This window comes from Balearica regulorum, chromosome 8, assembly GCF_011004875.1.
Source record: "Balearica regulorum gibbericeps isolate bBalReg1 chromosome 8, bBalReg1.pri, whole genome shotgun sequence".
NCBI lineage: Eukaryota > Metazoa > Chordata > Aves > Gruiformes > Gruidae > Balearica > Balearica regulorum.
Genome location: NC_046191.1, coordinates 3545730 through 3564367, shown reverse-complemented (window position 1 = coordinate 3564367; position 18638 = coordinate 3545730). Strand labels below are relative to the sequence as shown.

At 52.7% G+C, this 18638-nt stretch overlaps 1 protein-coding gene across 2 annotated transcripts in view; it reads right to left on the bottom strand.

Moving 5' to 3' along the window:
- The window catches only part of KANK4 (KN motif and ankyrin repeat domains 4), a 146427-nt gene extending 128290 nt beyond the window's left edge, over positions 1-18137 (bottom strand). For both annotated transcript variants that reach the window (XR_012836478.1, XM_075759217.1), the window contains exons 1-5: positions 18028-18137; positions 6355-6437; positions 2991-4934; positions 1923-2034; positions 326-556 (exon numbers count right to left, since the gene is read on the bottom strand). Coding sequence is in view for 1 of the 2 variants with exons in the window: in XM_075759217.1 (XP_075615332.1) it covers positions 326-556; positions 1923-2034; positions 2991-4934; positions 6355-6370 (2303 nt within the window). In the remaining variant the exon portion in view is untranslated. The remainder of the gene's footprint in view (positions 1-325; positions 557-1922; positions 2035-2990; positions 4935-6354; positions 6438-18027) is intronic.
- Positions 18138-18638: the final 501 nt, after the last annotated feature.

The window sequence follows — 18638 nt, the reverse complement described above, 5'->3', positions numbered from 1 at the left end:
ATTCCTGAATCTGCAAAGAACTTCACTTAGAAACTTTACTTGCGAGGGGAGAAATGAGCTAATTCTAACCAAACATGACTCACTCCGCCTTTTCCACAGTCAAACATAGGGCCTGAATCAATCCCCACTAGGTTCTGTAGTAACTCAACAAATATTTAGCTCTTTAAAGCCTTTTCCCATGGCTGCAGAGGTCAGTGGCTGCGTTTCCACTGAGGAGATGAAGCTCCGACCCCAGCTCTGTGGGAGCCACTGAATGCAGTGCCGTGCGTCCCGAGGCTGCAGAAATGTGATGGAAAGCACGATCAGTGTCTGGTTTTCTGGTTACCTGTCAGCCTTGTGCTGAGTGCAAGGTGCTGCTTCTGCTGATGGCTCCTGCAGGTCATCATCTTCACATCTCTCCTGCAAGGAGGTCCCCGATGAAGCCCCCTCGCTTTCACCTCCCTCTTTTGCCTGCTTGGGCTCCAAATCATCATCTCTTCTCTCCGTCTCGCTCTCCGTGTCCCCGTCTGATGGGCTGTCTTCGCAACTTGTGTCTTCACTTGAAGTCGTTTCATAGCTATTTGAGGACACCACATGTTATTCACTCCTTCCCCATCCGCAACCACAGGGCCTAAGACTCATTGAAGACACCCGCTGACTCCAGTGGGCCTTGGATGAAGCCCGGAGTGATACGCAAGTTAAAAGGATAAAGCCACAGCCAAATTTGGGGTTAGTCTTTTTTTTTCTGCTTCTTAAGCCAGCAGGAGCGTGATAGAAGCAGTTAATTAGCAGCAGGCAAGGTTACTTCAGGGACTACTCGGTTCTTTTGGAAGGATGTCCATCACACAAGTCCCGGCGTGGCCAGGCAAGGGCTGCGTGCCACCTCCCTGCTGGGAGCTGCCGGCACGCTGATGGGGAGCCGTGAGAAACACAGACCCTGTGGCAAGGTGGGACAGGCAGCACATTGGCAACCTTGAAGACCACCAGACAAAAACTGTGTTTGCAGCTCCAGCCCAGACCTGAGTCCACCATTAGAGCGGCTCTGCTAGAGAGACCTCTCTTCTGGTTGTCCAATAGTATTAATAACAATAACGTCTTCCACCTGAGACAGAATGTTTCACTCTGAGGGACCCCAAAACTTTTCTCGAACTAGTCGAGATTCCCCTATTCACTACAAGTTGTACCCATTTCAGCGACTGTTGGTAGAAGAAGATCTACACACCTAGAGTAAGTAACACCTGATGAACCCAACAGCAGTAGCCATGCAGCTGGAAAGTCAGAGAAGCATTAAGTCGACAGAAACCAGCATCCAAACTTGCACACAAAGCTGCACAGCACACATACTCATCGGTAGAAGATGTGCCAGTGCTGCTCTTAGCGACGCACCTACAGTACACATTGTTGTATCTAGTTAGCTCAAAGGCCAAAGACTGCTAGATATTGGATACACAGGGAACCGGGCGTTGGAGCACAACCTAAAACACAGGTCTCCTTCACCCCCAGGTAATTCCTTATTTACTGAAATAGTCTTTTCTCAGTCCCTGAACCAACTTTTGTTGGCTGTTGCTGGAGCGTGGAGGCAGGTTAGTGACAGCGTGCCCACCCAGGTAATGCTGACCTCCTCCAAAACCCACCAAAGTTAGTGGGAATCTTCCCATGGACCCAGCTGGGTTTTGGATGAAGCCCCAAAAGATGGGTGTGCAGAGAGTGTCAATCCCCAGGGCATCCCTCGCTGCGTTGAAAACACCAACATCGTTACTACAGGGTTACTTACAGATTATCAGTGCTGGATTAAAGAAGGGAGAAAAGAGGCTCCATTTCAAATGGCCTTTTAATCAAGAGGTTTGGAGGGGAGAAGAGGGGGAAAAAAAGAATGACTTCTTCAGCGATACAGAGGACATCACATGTTAAAAGGCAGTTTTATCTTCTGAATGGATGCTTACCCACCATTTACCCCAACAAACTGAAGATTCTTTTTGGTCCCATTGCCTCCTGCATGGAAACCATAACCTTTCTTTTTCATGATAGATTTAAGACTTGTGGATGGAGAGATTTCTAGCAAAATACAAAACAACAGATTAATTAAGCAGATGTGCCATAATTATCAATGATTATTCCCAACCTCTAGCAACAAACTACAAATCATAACCGTAAGCATCTTAGTTCATCTTAGTAGATGCTTTTTATGTCTCGCAAAACTCTTGATGCACCTGGCCGCAACCCAAACCTGCCCTGCTGCCTTTAAAATATGGGTCTCAAACATCTCTGAGTGACTGGGAATATAAAGAGAAGGGAATTATATACGTGTCCTATGAATACAAGTAGGTTTTACTTTCATAATAATGTTTTTTTATTTTTTTCAATACTAATGTATTGGAAATCTCCTATATAAATCTCCTATAATGCTAAATGGATGAGTCCATCGGAGTTTGAATAGTCTCACACGTATTGCTCATAAGTAATAAATCACTTATCTATTTGCAAGCCCCCCCCCCCAACAGAGACTAAGCAGCCTTCAGTTTTGGATTCTTATCTTCATATAAGCTAAAATTATTTAGATGAATGGCTGTGAGTGGGGATAGGTCTTTTCCCAGCCTAGTTGCTCAGTTAGCTTGAATTGGTTTTGGTTCTGGTGAACTTCATGCTGATTTACCCCAGATAAGCATGAGTCCCATGTCCTTGCAAATTGAGACTGTCCAATCCGATTAAGAAAAGTGGTTATTTAATGGAATAGCCACAAGTACGGCCACTTTTGGAAGCTGATCCTGCCTATAACTGAGGCACAGCTTTATCAGCCCCTACATGGTTTTACTTGCTGTTTTAATTTAAGATCCCGTAGCTTATGATGTGCAGAGCTTCGCCTTTCTCGTACATGTTTAGGAGGGGCTATTTCTGATCTGACTGATACTAATTATACCACCGAGCTCTGCTGCATCACCCCTGCCCAACACTTGAATAAATGGGAAGAGATTTGGCCCGGACATGTTGAAGCCTATGGCAATATTATTTACCCAACTGTTGATAGTGCGTGTTCGAATTCTCCTTATCCGCGGGCCCGTGCGTAGAGTAGGCAGACAGCAACGAGTTTAAGGAATTAACTAATTGGTTCTGAATGGAGCTGAGCTTGGAGGCCGGCTGCTTAATAGCACTCGCTAACTCAGGGTAGCCGTGCTCCAAACACAGCCACTGCTCCTGCAAAAGCTCCTGGATTTTTTTTACGTATTGGCCGATGGGGTCAACAGCAGGGAGATCCTCATGGTCAGGGGGACTTTCCTCTTCCAGCCCATCTCGAGGTTTATCTTCGCCAAAGCCTGCCTTGTTTCCTCCCGTGCTTGAGCCAATTCTTGTTCCTCGATAGCTTTCTGCAGTCACCGCGTGAGCAGCGAGGCTCTGGGTATCGTAGTTATTCCTGTGATTTTGGTTGTCGTCGCTGAGGTGCTCATCAATCTTCAGCTGGGTGAAGCACGGTGCATGAAGGCCAGCCTCACTGTCGGCTTCACCAAAACGTCCGGGTCCGGTGCAAGTGTCTGCCAGTCCCTGATCGCTCCGAGCGCCCAGCTCCATCGCCTGCACGTTCACGTTGTCTGCTCTGTGGACGCTGCATCCTATGGACTTGGTGGAGACCGGGATATTTACGTTGATGCCTTTATCATGGGCTTGCTTGGCCCCGGTTACCTGCGAGACGTCGGTGTTCACCGCAGCGTCGTAGCACTGCAGAGCCCCACTGCTCTGCCTGGACGGCACCTTGGCCTCCGTGGTGTTTTGCCGGCACAGCTTCTCTTCCAGCTGAGCTTTGGAGCTGGCCAGTAACTTAATGCTTTTCTCCTTCTCCTTGATCTCATGATCCTGCTGCTCCAGCACTGCCCTGATCTGCTCCAGCTCTGCTTTCTTCTTGCTCAGCTGCTCCTCCAGAGCGGCAATCTGCTGCCTCAGCGCGGCAACCCCGCCGGGCTCTCCAGCATCCCGAGGCTGAGGACCACAGCTCTCTTTGTTCTCTCCAGCCTGGCCACTCCCCTCCTCAGCTTTCTTCAGCACGTTCGGAGCAATTTCACTCACACTTAACTCCCTTCCCCCAGGGTTTGTGTTCTCCTCTGCGATCTGAAGGGCAGCCGGTGATGCCGGCTCACCCTCCACCAAGGTGGAGCGACCGCTGGCATCGGTGGCATCGCCCTCCTCGCCTCCGCTCTCCATCACCACCTGCAGCTGCGGCGCCGCTGGATGCTGGCTCTGCCACGGGGGCTGCATCTGCACCAGCCCCGGGCTGCCTCCGCCGGGATGCTCCTTCTGCCCCGACGAGACACCTTGCTCCACGCTCATCTCCCGGGGGAGATTTAACATGACACCATCGGAGCCAGGTGAACGTGGCATGGGGCGAAACGTGCTTTCGGACCCGCTCTGGTCGTGGCAGTGGTGGGGACGCGGCCGGAGGGGCGAGGACACCCGTCCATCTCCTGGCGGGGGCTGGCTGGGCGGCAGCGTGGCCGGCATGCTGGAGGCTCGCAGTAGCTGCGGCCGCCCCCGGAGCTCACCCTCCTGCCATCCCAGCTCCGCCTGCCGCCGTGTCTCCGCCAAAAGGGCTTTTCTCCGGTAACTCGGCTCGTCGGCCGTGGGCGAGAATGCCTCGTTGGGCAGGAGGGGATGGGGGGTCTCCTCCACCCCCAGCGACGCCTTTCGCTGGGGGAAGGAGCAGGTCGCCGTCCAGCTCTTGCTGGGAGCGGATGTGCATCCACGGGAGCCGTTCTCAGGCAGGCTGAAGTTTCGGGGCAGGGTGCTGAATTTCGGCTGCTTGGCTTTCCGGTGGATGTGAACCCGTCTGATGGTGTTCCCTTTCTCGATGTCATCCACGTACTTCAGGAAATCCAGGTCCAAGTGAAAGCCGTATGGCGTCTCCACAGAGTAGGGGAGGCTGCGGGGCTGCTCCCTCTCCCCGTCGGGTTTGGGTGGTTGGCCGTTTGCTGAAACAACCCAAGAGAAAACAAAAAGAAGATGATTGAGTTTCAAAGGCAACATAAAAAAATAAACAAAAAATATGTTTAGAGCAGGGGAAAAATGTTACTGCTTTTTTCATCTCAGCTTCAGACAGGTGGGGGCTGCAGTTTGGCATCGTGGAGGCTTGTGGCGAAGCTGCGCAGAGACGCAGCAACACGAGCAAAGGTCCGATCTGGTTTTCCGGAGGTGAATCGGGTAACTGTTGCACTGAGGAAGCCGAAAATTTGCTGAAATCATGGCTCTAATTGGCAATTAAGCAAACAGCAGGTTTTGCAGGCAGAGCTACACGTCTGCGTAAGTACAAAAAGCTGCCTGATGTACAATAAATCCAGCTCAAAAACAGAAGGTGGAACCAATCTGCGACAGTTACATTTGTCAAGGCTTTTGGGTCGGTTTTAACATCTCAGTGGCGTGAGTAGTGCCGTGCATGCGAAGCAGGAAAAATCACTGCATCGTTTCATCTGCAAACACCAGGTCAACAAATTATTCCTTGAAAATGATGAATCCAGCAGCGGGCAGAGGCCGGACCCGGACAGCGCCAGCCGGAGCTGCTTCACACAGCCGCATCCATGCGAAACACGTGCCTGCCAAGGTGACCGGCTGCGCGGCACCGAGCACGGCTTTTAATTGAGGAACGTCGCCACGAAATGTGCGACTCTGCCCACCCTGCCGTCGCGGGCGAACGGGGCGGCACCAGCAGCGCAGCCCGATGCTCCTGGTTTAATACAACTTCATACAGTCAGATCCAGCCTGCAAAAATTCACAGCCCCCAGATTTCGGCCTCGAGGGTCTAAATAGTTAAACTCCTGCCTCATCGCTCGTTTTTCTTTATGCAAGTCCCTGCTTTGCACCTCTGAGCAAAGAAGCTGTGCTCTGTGGGGACGAGGAGGAGCAGCTCGACCAGGAGAAACCAGGTTTCACGGCTGCTCCCTCCGTCTCCGTCCTTGGGCAGCAGCTGCGCGGGGACCGGGAGAATTTGGCACGGCTTTCGGTGCCGCTCGTCACGGAGCATCACCGAGATGCGGCCGCCTTTGTGATGGGAAGCAGCACGTGAAAGTCAGAGGAACGACAGAGGGCAAACATCACGTAGGGTAGTACGGCACAAGAGCAAAGCCCGGCCGGTGGGAGCAGAGGTCTGTCCTGCCTGCGAAGGACAGGAGGACAAATATGTCCTGAACTGAGAGCTGTGACCATGTTTTCGCTGTAGGTTTAGGAAGGCTGTGTAATACCTGAATGATGCATTTTTCATCTCCTGGCCCTACTGTGTTTCTATAGAAAACAGGTCATTTTCAGTATTTCTGGCAGGGAAATTACTTCAGGGGTTGGTTGGGGTTGGTTTTTTCCCAAGAAACAAATGAGCAAACAACCATCCCGTAGCCTCCGTACCATCTGTCTTCTCCATGGTGCCGTCTAATCGGGCTGTCAGTTAAACATCCTCTGACAAGCTAGGGCAGATGAGTCACTTCACCCTTGAAAAAAAGAAACAGATACTTTTAAAAAATAAAAAAAAAAGCTCGATGATCTGAACTTAATCTCTCCTTGAAGCCTTACACCCCTTCACAGGCCACCCCCCTCTTCCTTCCCATACTCTGCAGCCCGACGGGGTCTGCCGGGCACTTTCAAGCTGCTTAAATCAATAGCTCCTTTTCCAGCGGCAACAACTTCGTAGGCACGTCCCAGGTAGTCGGGTCTTATAAAACATCCCCTGCATTACAGACGGGTTTGCCTGCAAATGAGGACAGACAGATACTTAGGATAATTTCTGTTGGGCTTCAGATAGATGGCACAAGGACTCCTCATCGACTCCTGTAAGCTGGATATATCCAACATAATATAACAGCTCTGAAAACAGCAAGGGATGTAAACTGTACACAGAAATGAATGGTTTGTTACTTTTTTTTTTTAATGCATAATAACCAAAGATTCAAAATTTATGCTAAATCTTATTCAAATGAAACCCATTATTTCAGAGCACGTCCATACTGTTATAAAGAACCTTCCCCAAATTGCACTAAGATACAGACAAATTGCTTTCATATCAGGCAGGATCTTCAGCTGGAGATCTACCCCAGCCTACATCTTGAACTTGACATCCAGCCTGGTCTGTATTGCCCTCCAGCTCTTTCCACTCCTGTGGACATGGGTGAGACTTTCCTGGAGCGTGAGAGGAGATTAAGGCTGGGAACAACCAAGTTCCTGGGTGAAGCTTCTCTCCTCCATGCCCTTTAGAAAAACACAGGGAACAGGCTGGCAAGGGCGAAGGAGGTTGAGGCAGTTGGACATGACTGAAGGAGGCTTCCTGACCTGCATGAGAAGGGCAACACTGCTCAGAGTGAGAAGGTCTGGCTTTTAATTCCTGCTCCGGGGGAAAAAGTGGGGATTTCTTGGAAAGTATGTTATTTGTTTAGGATTTTCCTTCAAGTATCTAATCTGGTTCTTGGTCCAGCTTGGAAGTCCATCCCTGCTTCTCCAGCACATCCCTGAGCTATGCAAGACTTTCAGGGGTAGGACCAAGGAGCACAAAGCCTACGTCGAGCCAGCCCCAGGCAGCTGGGGACACGGCCAGGACCGTTTATTCCAGAATCCAGCTCACATTCATCTCATCGATCAAACCGTCAGAGTCTGAACTCCTGTTCTGCTTATAGTATCTTACCTAAGTGAGGATTTTAGCACTTGACCACACTTCCAGAGCTCCCTAAGACTGGGCTCCAGCCAACCCTGACCCCTCGCTTCACCTGACGCTGTACTTATCCAGCACCGGTGTTTTCATCTTTCTATTTTCTCTTCTGCAGCATCCACCAGCAGAACTGGTTCTCGAGACCGTCATTCACAGTCTCAGGAGAAGCTCCGTCTTGTTGGTCTTCTCCACTCTGCAGCTTCTAAATTCGCTTTTTCTCATGGAATTCTTTTTGCATTGTGTAACTAATCTTTCTTCTCGTGGCAATGACAAGATAACTGGATATGCGGTATGGATAGGAATATATAGACTATAGAGGTGCTGTTCTTATTTTCTTCTAGCAGCACTGAAATGATGTGGTTTAACTACAAGACCAACAGGAAAACAAAGCCAAATCCTGCTGTATTGTTACCGTAGGATAGATACTCTGAAAGATCAAAACCTTTTAAAGGAACAATTAGTTCCGTCATTCAGGTAGACAAGTTTATTGTCAGTTTAGAGCCCTGATGGGAAGTCTGGAGGATCCCAACCCAAGGAGAACATCAAAACTCTCAAAAGCGCCTCCAGGGTTGGTACCTCCTGGATGCTCATGCTGCCGGACGCCAACGCTGATGCCCCCCCAACGCCACGTGAGCTTCTGAGACACCTTGACCAGCAGCCTCCTGACGTGCTCTCCGGTTAACTGCCCTTCTTCTATAAAGGGCGATTTCTTCTGCCTCCTCCTGCCAATAAACAGCATGTGCCAAAACAAATGCTAACCTCTTTCTCAAATGCTTTTTTTTTTTTTTAATTTTCTGATTACAGTCAATTACGGATCCCAGCTACAGTCCAACCAGCTCCATTTCACTCTTCTAGGTCATTTATTTAGAGGGGTGGGGGGAAAGCCAGTGAATAAGAAGCTTTTTAATATCTAGATAATTACATCTAATCAGTTCATTTATGACCCAACTCTGTAGCCCAAATTGATACTACAACTTTTCTCTTTTGATCAATCTACTTCAAAATTGCCTCGTAAAAGGACGCTGAATGTACCCCACCAGCTTGCTGATGTTCCCCCCGGACTGCTCGGGCATGGGGCGGATGGCTTTGAGCCAAAACCGTGGCTCCTTGGACCCCACGGGGGTTCCCCGTGCCTGTCCCTAATAAAAATGAGATTAAAAAATGAAATAATCTGCTAGAAGCAGCGTACCCGTATGCCATGGGTCCGGCCCACAATTTGGGGCAGGGCAGTACTTTTAGGTGGGTCTCCATCCTGCTCATACCTGTTACGCTGACCCTCTGTCAGGTTCTATATTTGCTGAGTTTTCCGCTGTTGAATAAAATTGAAGAACACTTATTTTCCTCTCCAGGCAGGCGACATCACCACGTGCACAGCACCGTTGATTTTTACCTTTACTACTCAGAAAGGCGGCGGGGAGGATTAATCCGGATTTGAATTACGTTGCTTTTCTCAAGGCAGGAATAAATATATACAGAAATGGAAATTAAGAAGCCAAATATGCGAGAAGGCAACAGTACGGAGTGAAGTGGTTTTATTCCCATTTGCAGGGACAATGTACTGTCTTTTTAACTAGCCCTGTCTCAAACACTGACTCTTTTCAGTCCCATTTAACCCCTCTTCTACTCTGTCCCACTTGCCAGGCAACGCAAGCGCCTGCCCGCTCCCCCATCCACCCCAGCCAGCAGAAAGGAGAGCAGCATTCAAAGAACAAATTCACTCAACCACGAAGACAAATATGTATGAATTTCATTCTCCAAGAGCATCCTGCTAGTAATTTTAAATTGGAAACATTTAACCCTGCGCCTATGAATAAGAAGATAATTCATCCCTGCTGAGCAGCGCGTTAGCACAGTCTCATTAGCTGTAACACAACGGGTTTTGAGCTCTGCCTGTCATGTTCTCCTGCACTGCAGCAATGGCTTTAGCACCTCACGGGGAAAGGAAAAACTATCGTTAGAAAAGCATCTCGTCGTGTTACCTTCTCATGCTCCCACCCACAAGCCCATCGGGGAGCAGAAGCGCTTGCCTTCCTCAAAAGCATCTTTTCCCGTGCCGAGAGCCGGCAGCGAAGGGTTCGGAGCAGCAAACATGCCTTTTCCAGTTGTTAAAAAGTTGGTCAGCTGAGCGGTGACCTTGCTCGGAAAGCAAATACAAGTTTAAAACAAGAAGCAGAAAAGAGGGATTGATTTTCTAATAAAGCAGCCCACCGCTCTCGTACGACCTTTCTGCGGACAGTTCAAGCCCGCTGTATAAAATGAGTTACTTCTCCCAGCACAGCTATCTTCTCCATAAAACACAAAACGCTAAAAGTGCTGCTTGGGCTGTCACCGGGCTGCCTCCCTTATCAGGAAAGATTATTGAAAAGACAGTCAATTATTAACGATACGGTTCTCATTGTACCTGATGCTGCAGGCTGCAGCCGGAGCTCGCCCTCCGCATGCTGCACCTCCCAGGCGGAACGCATTAGTTATTCTGCTGAGCGCCTCTCCCACGGAAACGCAAGCGGCTGCCGCGATTCAAAAGCAGCATCTTTAGTAGAAGCCGCAGAAGGTCTCAACGTCCGTCGTTAATCCTGCCGACGTCCCGTTCCCACGCGCAGGGCAGAAACAGCCCCTCGGCCCTTCACCCTTCTCCCCGCCGCTCCGGCCCCTCACGTCGCGTCCATCCATCCGCCGTCCCCGGGAGATGCTGAACAGGACGGGGGGGACGGTGGGAACGCGGCTGTGCGTAACCGCGGCGAAGGCGGAGGCCGCCTGACCCTCAGTGCCGTGCCGTGTCCCCGGACACCACGAGAAGGGACAGGCAGCCCCCCCACCCCCACCCCACGCTCCTGCGGGTGCCTCTGGGACTCTCCCCAGAAAACGCCCCAGCCCTTTGCAGCGGGGTTATCAACGCAAACCTCAAACTGCAGGCAGGCGAGGCAGGGCACAGCTCGCTGCGCGGGCACGGTGTGATTTTGGGCAGGGCATTCGTGCCCGTGCCGAGCCCCTGCGCTGGCGTTCCTTGGGGCACCCTGGATTGCTGCACCCCCCCGGCTGGCGGCAGGCACGACAAACCCCCCCAGTCTCTGCGCTGAACTGGCAACAACTTCTGCAAGGCAGAGGGGTTCGGATGCTGCCCGGCTCCCCGCAGCCGGGATCTGAACCTCTTCCGGGGCTGGGAAAGAAAATCCTGGGAAGCGGAGGCATCCCACCGGGACCCGGGGGCTTTCACCAGGGACTCGCATCGTGGAGTGGCACCAGCACCTTTCCCATCGCTTTTAACAACCAGCGCAACCAAAATGCTCGTGTTAGCAGGAAAAACCCCATTTCGTTCCTCTCCGCAGAACAGAGCTGCTGGCACTCCCGCAGGCTCCACCGCGCTCGTGCAACTACTAAACGTAACTTTAACAGACGAAGTTTGAAGAAAAGCAGAAAAGTTTTGCCTTTGCAGGAAGTGAAATAGCCTGGACGCGTACAGAAACGGCAGCAGTTTGTCCAAGGCACGGACGGGTTAACTTCTGACCCAAGGAATGAAAAATAACCCCCTCGTTTCAGCAGCCGGTTAAATGCCGCAAATGCCACCTTTCCCACACGGCTCCGCATCCCATCCCACACCACGCAGGGCCGTGACTCCATGTTGACGGCTTTCTGCTTTCACAAGCAATTACTGTGCTCGGGGGTTCAAAACGAACTTAAGAGCACGTTGGCTTATTCAATGTTTACTCCAAATATTTTCTGTCGCATTCTTCTGGTTTAGTTGCGCGTGTTTGTAGGGGTTTGTTGCTCGTGTTCTCTATACAAAGCAGCACGATGGAAAAATATACGTATTTCTATATGGCGCTGATTTTAAAGTCAGCCTAAAAAAATTGTTTCGTTTTGCCACTGGAAAGATCCAGCAGGAAGTTTTTGTTTGGAGCATTTCCTTATTGTAATTACACGCATAAGACCTACAGTTTTTCCCAGATGTCATCCCTGTGCGCCTGAGGAAGGCCTTCAGGTCTGTGTCCCGCTAAATAAGCTTTTAATTAGGAACTGTGATTAGACGGAGTCAAAACACGTGAATTAATTAATTATGGGCCAGTGCTTGACGAAGCTACGACTGGCTTCCGATAGCTTTGCCCAACAGGGCAGGGTGGGAAACGGGGAAGGCTTTCACCTGGGCACGGCCCGAGATCGTCCCGCCAGCGCGAGGACTGACGTCATGGCCTACAACTGCTGCTGCGTTACATTACGCGCTGCAGCTGTCGGGGAGGGGGGTTCTGCTCTGCAGGCTGCTCCCGCGGGTGATGGGAAACAGACGGCCACGAAACAGCTCAAAAGCCATCCCGTCGGTCCCTGCCCGTCCCCGCCATGGCCGCCGCTGCCTTCTCGGACGCTCGCAGGGCCGATGGGCAAAGCTGCTGCCTTCCCTCCTCTCCCCAAGCAGAACCGCTGCAGGAGGGCAGGTCTGGGCTTCGCCCCCGCCGCACGGACCCGCACGGACCCACGGATGGAGCTCGCCCTCGGTACCCGAAGGGTTACACCCGAACCTGCTCCATCCAGGCGGTCTGCTCGATTGCACAACAACCAGCCGAGCTGTTATTGCAAGTGGACATACCAGGAATAAATATAGCCTCTCAGGGAATAGCTGTTGTACAGATTTTTCAATTCTGTTCTCACTGCAAAGGAACAAAAATAACCCGTTTCCAGTCTGCTGGGGACATCCACACGGGTGGGATCTCCGTCGTGCGGCGGTGGGCTGTGATCGGCTGCCGGCTGGCACAGGCACGGGAAGGAGTTTCCTTCCAGGAGGAAAAAAAGAAGTTTGAAAACTTGGTGGGATTAAATAAATAAGTAAAATAAAAGCAGTTTAAAGTCCTGGTTTGCACTGCAAAAAGTTGTCATGAGGTTTTTCCCAAAGTGAGAGCAAACAGGGTTTCTGCTGTAGGAGATCTGCATCCCGGGAACCCGTCAGCTGCCCTCCTGGGTGCAGCCCTGCGCCCCACGGCATCCCTCGGAAACGGCAGCTCGGACCAGAGCGGGTGTGGGAACATGCTGGGCTGGGCTGGGCTGGGCTGCCTGTTGCGGGGGGCAGAAGGCAGCAGACCCAAAATTAAAATGAGGAGGAGCCCTGTTGATACCTGAGCCCCAGAAAGCCGCTGCTATAAACCCATCAGCATCCAGAAAGGGGAGCTGGCAAGCCGGATCCGTCCCAGCCCGGCACGCACCCTGCAGCCACGCACGGCTCGGTGCTGTGCCTGCCGGGCGGGCTGCCCTCGGCGCTGGCCTTACCCGACTGCATGTGCTGAAGTGCAGCGGGACTAGATTTGGGGATGCAAAACCAGTCGCTGTATGGTAAGAGCAGAGGCGGTGGAGGCGGCAGGTAAAAAGGTACGATGAGAAAAGGGACATAAATCTTTAAACCCCTCTGAAAGTGAAACGCCGCGTAGTCCAGATACCTGCTTAAAATTCACCCTCCATCCCAGGGCCAGCAAATGTCTTTGGCACATGGCTTACGGCAACGCGTACCCTGTGTCGCTGGCCCCAGCATTTTATCGTACCCCAAGCTGAAGCTCCTTCGGCTGCTGCCTGCAGTTTGCAAGTGCTCGAGAGGGACGAGCTCCCTCTGCAACCCATCAGCTTGTGGTCGCACTGATGGAGAGGTTCAGGCTGGCCTCCCACCCTCCGCCAGCCATCATCCTCTCCGCAAAATTCTGTACACAAAGCAGCGGAGGGGCCTGGATGGGGCTGGAGCCGGGGGCTGCTCGCATGGAAAACATCCTGGAGGCATGCGGAGCCGCACCGGGTTTGAGAGAGCGGCGGGCTCGCGAGAAATCCGAATAATTAACCCAGTGCCACTTAATAAAGGAGATGATTGCTTTCAGTGTAAGTGTGCAACCCTCGGCAGCCGGCGGTACTTAAACAGCCATTTCAGGCATCTTTTCAAATGGCAGTAATAAAGTTGTGCGGATACTGATTTTATTAAAGCTGCTTATTGCTGTTTAATAGATGTCGTGAGCTTCCTGCCAGCATTTCCATTAGAGACGGGTCAGGACGAGACCTGGAGGTATCAGATATCCAAACTCTCTCCATTTTATGGCTCACCGGGAAGGGAAAACGATCACACTCATCCCCTCCTCCGATAACCTCTTTTCCAACTGACCTTCAGCTCATTCCAGCCACAGTCTTATAAAAGCTTTGGTTCGTTCTCATTAGTTTATCCCGTGTCTTGAGAACTGCGGTGTTTTCCCTAAAAATCTCCTTTCCCAGAGCCAGGCGATCAGAAAAACCACCTGAAGCCATGAATCCGAAGTGCTCCACTGTCAGAAGGCAGATAAAAATCCGAAGTGCCTCATTTCTAATGTGTACTCTTTTTGCCTCAATCCCACAAGTCTGGGTGGGGGGACGACCAGTGAAGCCCTCCTTTGGCTTCCGGTCTCTTCCAAGATGCTGTTTTCCATCTCAAGCTTTGCTGCCATGACACTGAGTAACTTCCATGCGCTCAAAGAAGCCGGTAGCAACCTTATGACAAGGGGGTTGTCCTTGGCTTGGCCAGGGCTTGGTGCATCCTTGGGGCTCCTGCATTCATCCCACTCAAGAGCCTGAACTTTAGTCCAAGCTGGGCTGGAAACATCTCCATTTCCTAAGGAAAACCAGGATCCTTTGGGTGTTTTTGGAAGCTGGGTGTGGAGAGGAACCCTCAAACCAAGGTGCTCCTGCTCACTGGGAAAGGCTCTTCCACCTTGCTCTTACTTGGCTGCTTGCCGAGACATGAGATGGACGGGGCAGCGCAGGGAAGGAAGGGTGTTGTGCCGCATCCGATCCCCTTGGTGCTTACCGAGGGATGAAACAACGGAGTTTGTGGAACTGGAGAAGCCCATCCCCACACACCAACAGGGCCTCCTAAACCCACCAGCCTGAGAAATCTCCCAAAAGTGCATTTGTGGTTGTGAAAGTCGACTGGCGAGCCGGTGTCTGTCCTGTCTCACCCCAGCAAAGGTCCCATCATCAGCACAGGTCCTCTCTCACTGAAAGTGGGACTTCCAGGTGTCTTTGGGAAAGCCCTGCTCTCTCCATGCCTATTTTTCACCTCTTCCCTGGGCAAGCACTGGAGCCCCCATGGAGACACGGGGCCATTTTATATCGATTTCTGGCCTGAGCCAACAAGACTCAAACTGATCGCGCTCATGACAGGTTTGAAAACCTCTTCAAACAGAAATATTTATTTTTCAGGCCACCTGAAACCACTTTTCACGTTGATCGGGACCACAGAGGGGATGGACGTGCCGCCTTCCTCCTCTGCCAGTGATTTTCACTTGGACGCCGGGAGTGTTGCAGCCGGTGGCCGCATTTCCCACCCGTGCACCTGGGTTATGGGGAAGGTTTAGGAAATGGGGGCTTTCCTCCAGTTTTTTGCCCAAGCTCAGGCTGCACGTTGCTGATGTGTTTTCGGCTTTCTCGTTTCTGCCAAGACTCGCGTTCATCCCTGATGGACAAAGGAACTGGCTGCACTGGTGAATTGAAGATAACCCCATTTGGAAGAAGGAACCACTGTGTGTGGGGGGGGTTTTCAGCGTATTTCACATTTCTCACTCCACCAAATTGTCCGCTTTGGCAGTATATTATCATAATAATGACAATAACTGCTTTTTCATGTGCTGTTTGAACCCTGGGATGTGCAGGACTCGAGGTTTCCAGAGGCACAGCGCCGGAAACGTGAATTCCACCGAGGTCTAAAATAAATACGGCTGAAGAAGGAGCACTCTGCAGCCGGTTCCTCCCCAGCGCTCTCCCCCAGCACCAGCAGCGTGCTCTTGAGCAAGGCAGAGTCACGTAACCCCCTCGTACGGGGCACCGAATGGAAAATACAATAACTTACAATATTTATTTTTTTATCTAACAAATGAGGCCACGTTCATCCCTGGTGCTGCTCCCAAAGCTTCCTTGAAAAGACCCAAGATTCGATGCGTAGCAGTCGGTGATAAAAACGTGATTTTCAGAATATTTGGCGGCTGTAAAACCGCAGGGGGAGGGACCTGAATCGGCAACGAGCGTGTGAATGAGCTTGTATTCCTCTAACACCGGTCCTCTCGCAGAATCCCAGAACTGCTCCTGATGCGAAGGATGTTTTGAGACCAAACCTCTCCCTCCCGAAACGCGCCCACGCCGAGGGACGTGGAGGCTGTTTGACAGGAAGCAACGTCGCACTCCTGCTCGGCGGCAAAGAAATGGGGGGGGGGGTTATTTCAGCTAGCTGAGGAGGAAGGGAGACTTTGCGACACTCCTGCGGGAACGGGACAGCCCCAGCGCTGCACAAGGGGGATGATTTCTGCACAAAACCTTCCCCACAACCAGACTTTCCAGAAAGGACCCGAACGTGGCCCTGGTTTTCCTGTTCACAAGTGGTTTGGAAACTGCACCGGGAGACCGACAGCACCCACAGCAGCAACAGGCTCTGCCCCATCTCATCTTCCAGTTGCAGGATAACTTTAACAAATCCATTAACTGATCCCTCCTCAACCACAGATTCCCCGGCCAGGTCGCTGTTCATCAGGCTGGCTGTCATTTCGGCACATATATTTATTTTTGAAATATTACAGTCAAAGCAACAAATAATCAATCATAAACCCAAAGGTATGGGCTCCCTCCTCTGATTTCCCGTTTCAGGAATCACTTAAGAGATCAGCTTTTTCCATTATGGCCATCCCAAATCAAACACAAAACACTGGGAAGACTGCAAAACAGGTATGAAGTGAATGCTGGTTATTTTTTACCCTTCTCTCTGCCCTTTGCTGCGGTCGCTATCCTCGCTCTGCATGTGCAATGTTTTCGGATGCTCACTGCCGTCATTTGGGCCAAGCAGCTAAAACAATTTCTGGTTTAGCCTCTGGACAAAGGAAACCCTTCCCGGCATCCCATAGCTGTCAGGAAAATGAGATAACCTTGTACAGTCCAGTCCCGCTTCCATCTCTGGATGGTGAACATCATACCCAGAGCATCCAGGCCACAACTGCCTCCATCCTGAACTTACTTGGACTCGTCTTTGAGATTATTTAACCCACTTTCTGCCACCACCGATCTTCTCACGGACTATCCAGCCTCTTCTACACAGATCTCAGGCGATGGTCCACCCCGGTGTGGCAGCTCCCTGTTCACACTCTGATTTCTCCTGGAGAGGAGTCAGAGCCTGTCTTTGCCTCAGGCCTGCGAGAAATCACAAGCCGAACACCGGGAGCTGACGAAAGTGCTTGTACAGGGCACTCCTGGTCCCATCAGAGTTGGGCTGCTCAGAAATGCCCTGGCAGCGGGTGCTGCCACGGAAAGGCGATGCTGCCTGTGAGGGAGAGGCACTGCCTGTCCCTCCGCTCGCTGCCAAGCGTGCTGCTGGAGCAGAGCCTCTCTTGGCCTCCCCGAGGATGCAGAAACCCGGAGCTCAGCCTGGCCCCACTCTGTAGCCAGGCCAGACCTACGGCCAAGCCCCACGGGACATGTGGCTCAGGGAACCAGCGCATGAACCTCGCTAGAGACAGAAATGAGTTACGGTGCCAAATTTTCTGTGTCCGGACGGCTGGAAAGCCGGCAAGGAAATGGGGAAAGGCTGGAGGCAGGCACTGGTGACTATGCTTGGCCACGGAGGCTGGGCTTGGGGTTTGTCTGAACCACATCTTTGCGGCTGGGGAGGGTTTTACAGCTGGGCTTTGAGGCTAAATGCAGCTCTAGCTGCTCTGGGATCCTGGAGACTTCCGCCACATTGCCTGGGGGCCCTTCCCAGCCCTCACACGGTGACACCCGGGGGTCCTGTCAGGGCTCGGAGCCTTCCTGCCCTCTCCCCGCTCCCCAGCCAGGCTCTGCCTCCGTCCCACACCGAGGTGCGCTGGAAATGCTCCCGTCCCGGGGGCGGTCAGGGCTGTGCTGCCCCCAGGCAGCCACCCGAGGGGTCGGGCACCTCTAAGCACCCCCAGAGCACGCTACGGAGCACCCCCAGAGCACCCCTCAGAGTACTCCCAGGTATCCCCCCGGAGCACCCTCTGGAGCATCCCTGGGCACTGCTAAAGCATCCCCCTGAGCACCCTCCAGCGCACCCCCGGAGCACCCTTTGAGGCACCCCCGAGAGCATCTTCCAGCGCAGCCCCGGAGCACCCGCAAGCACCTCCGAACACTTCCGAAGCACCCCCGAGCATCCCCCGGCGCACTCTCCCAGTACCCCCGGAGCATCCCGCGAGCATTCCCCCAGCGTCTCTCCGGAGCAACCCCCGGCGGAGGGGGACGGGGGAGGGGCGGCCGATCCCCGGTCCCGTCCCGTCCCCCTCCTCCCTCCGGCTGCCGGGATCCGCTGCCCCCCGCGGCGGGCCGGCCCCCTCCCGGGCTGCCCCCGGCCCCGGCCCCGGCCGCCCCCCCCGCCCTGCGCGGCGCGGCCGTACCTGGGAGCGGCGGAGGGCGGCGGGCTCAGCGCGGCGGTGCCGGCGGCCCCGTTGCCTCCGGCGGGCGGTGCCCGGGGGCGGTGCCCGGGGCGGGGCCGGGCGGGGGCCCGGGGCAGCGGGGATGGGCTGCGGCGGGGAGGGGGGCAGCGGGAGCCAAGAAGGAGCGGCTGCCGTGGGAGGCCAGAAATCCACTTTTTTTGGGGTGTTTTTTTTAAATTTTTTCTTATGACTGCAGTATTGTGCCGGGTCCATCTTTTTCATGCTTTATGTGTACTTTTCTAGCTCGTCCTGTTTGCACAGATGCAGATCAAAAGCGGCGGGAAGGGGAAATCAGCAGGGACGGGCCGTGGCTGCAGAACTTGTATTTACGCCAGCAGTTCTCCGGCTCAGCCGTCCAGCGCAGTCCGGTTTACATCGGTCCCCCATACCTCAATGTGACTGCGTGGAAAACATAAAGAAAATGCGATCTGAGGTTTTTAAGTTTTCAGCCTCGTCGTGTGCCTGCCTTACCCCATGTGATTTACGTGCTCGTCACCTACCCAGTTGCAGCAAGTTGCTGTACTGACAGTTCCTTTCGAGGCTGTGGGGCCAGGCAGATCGAAGTCCTCCTC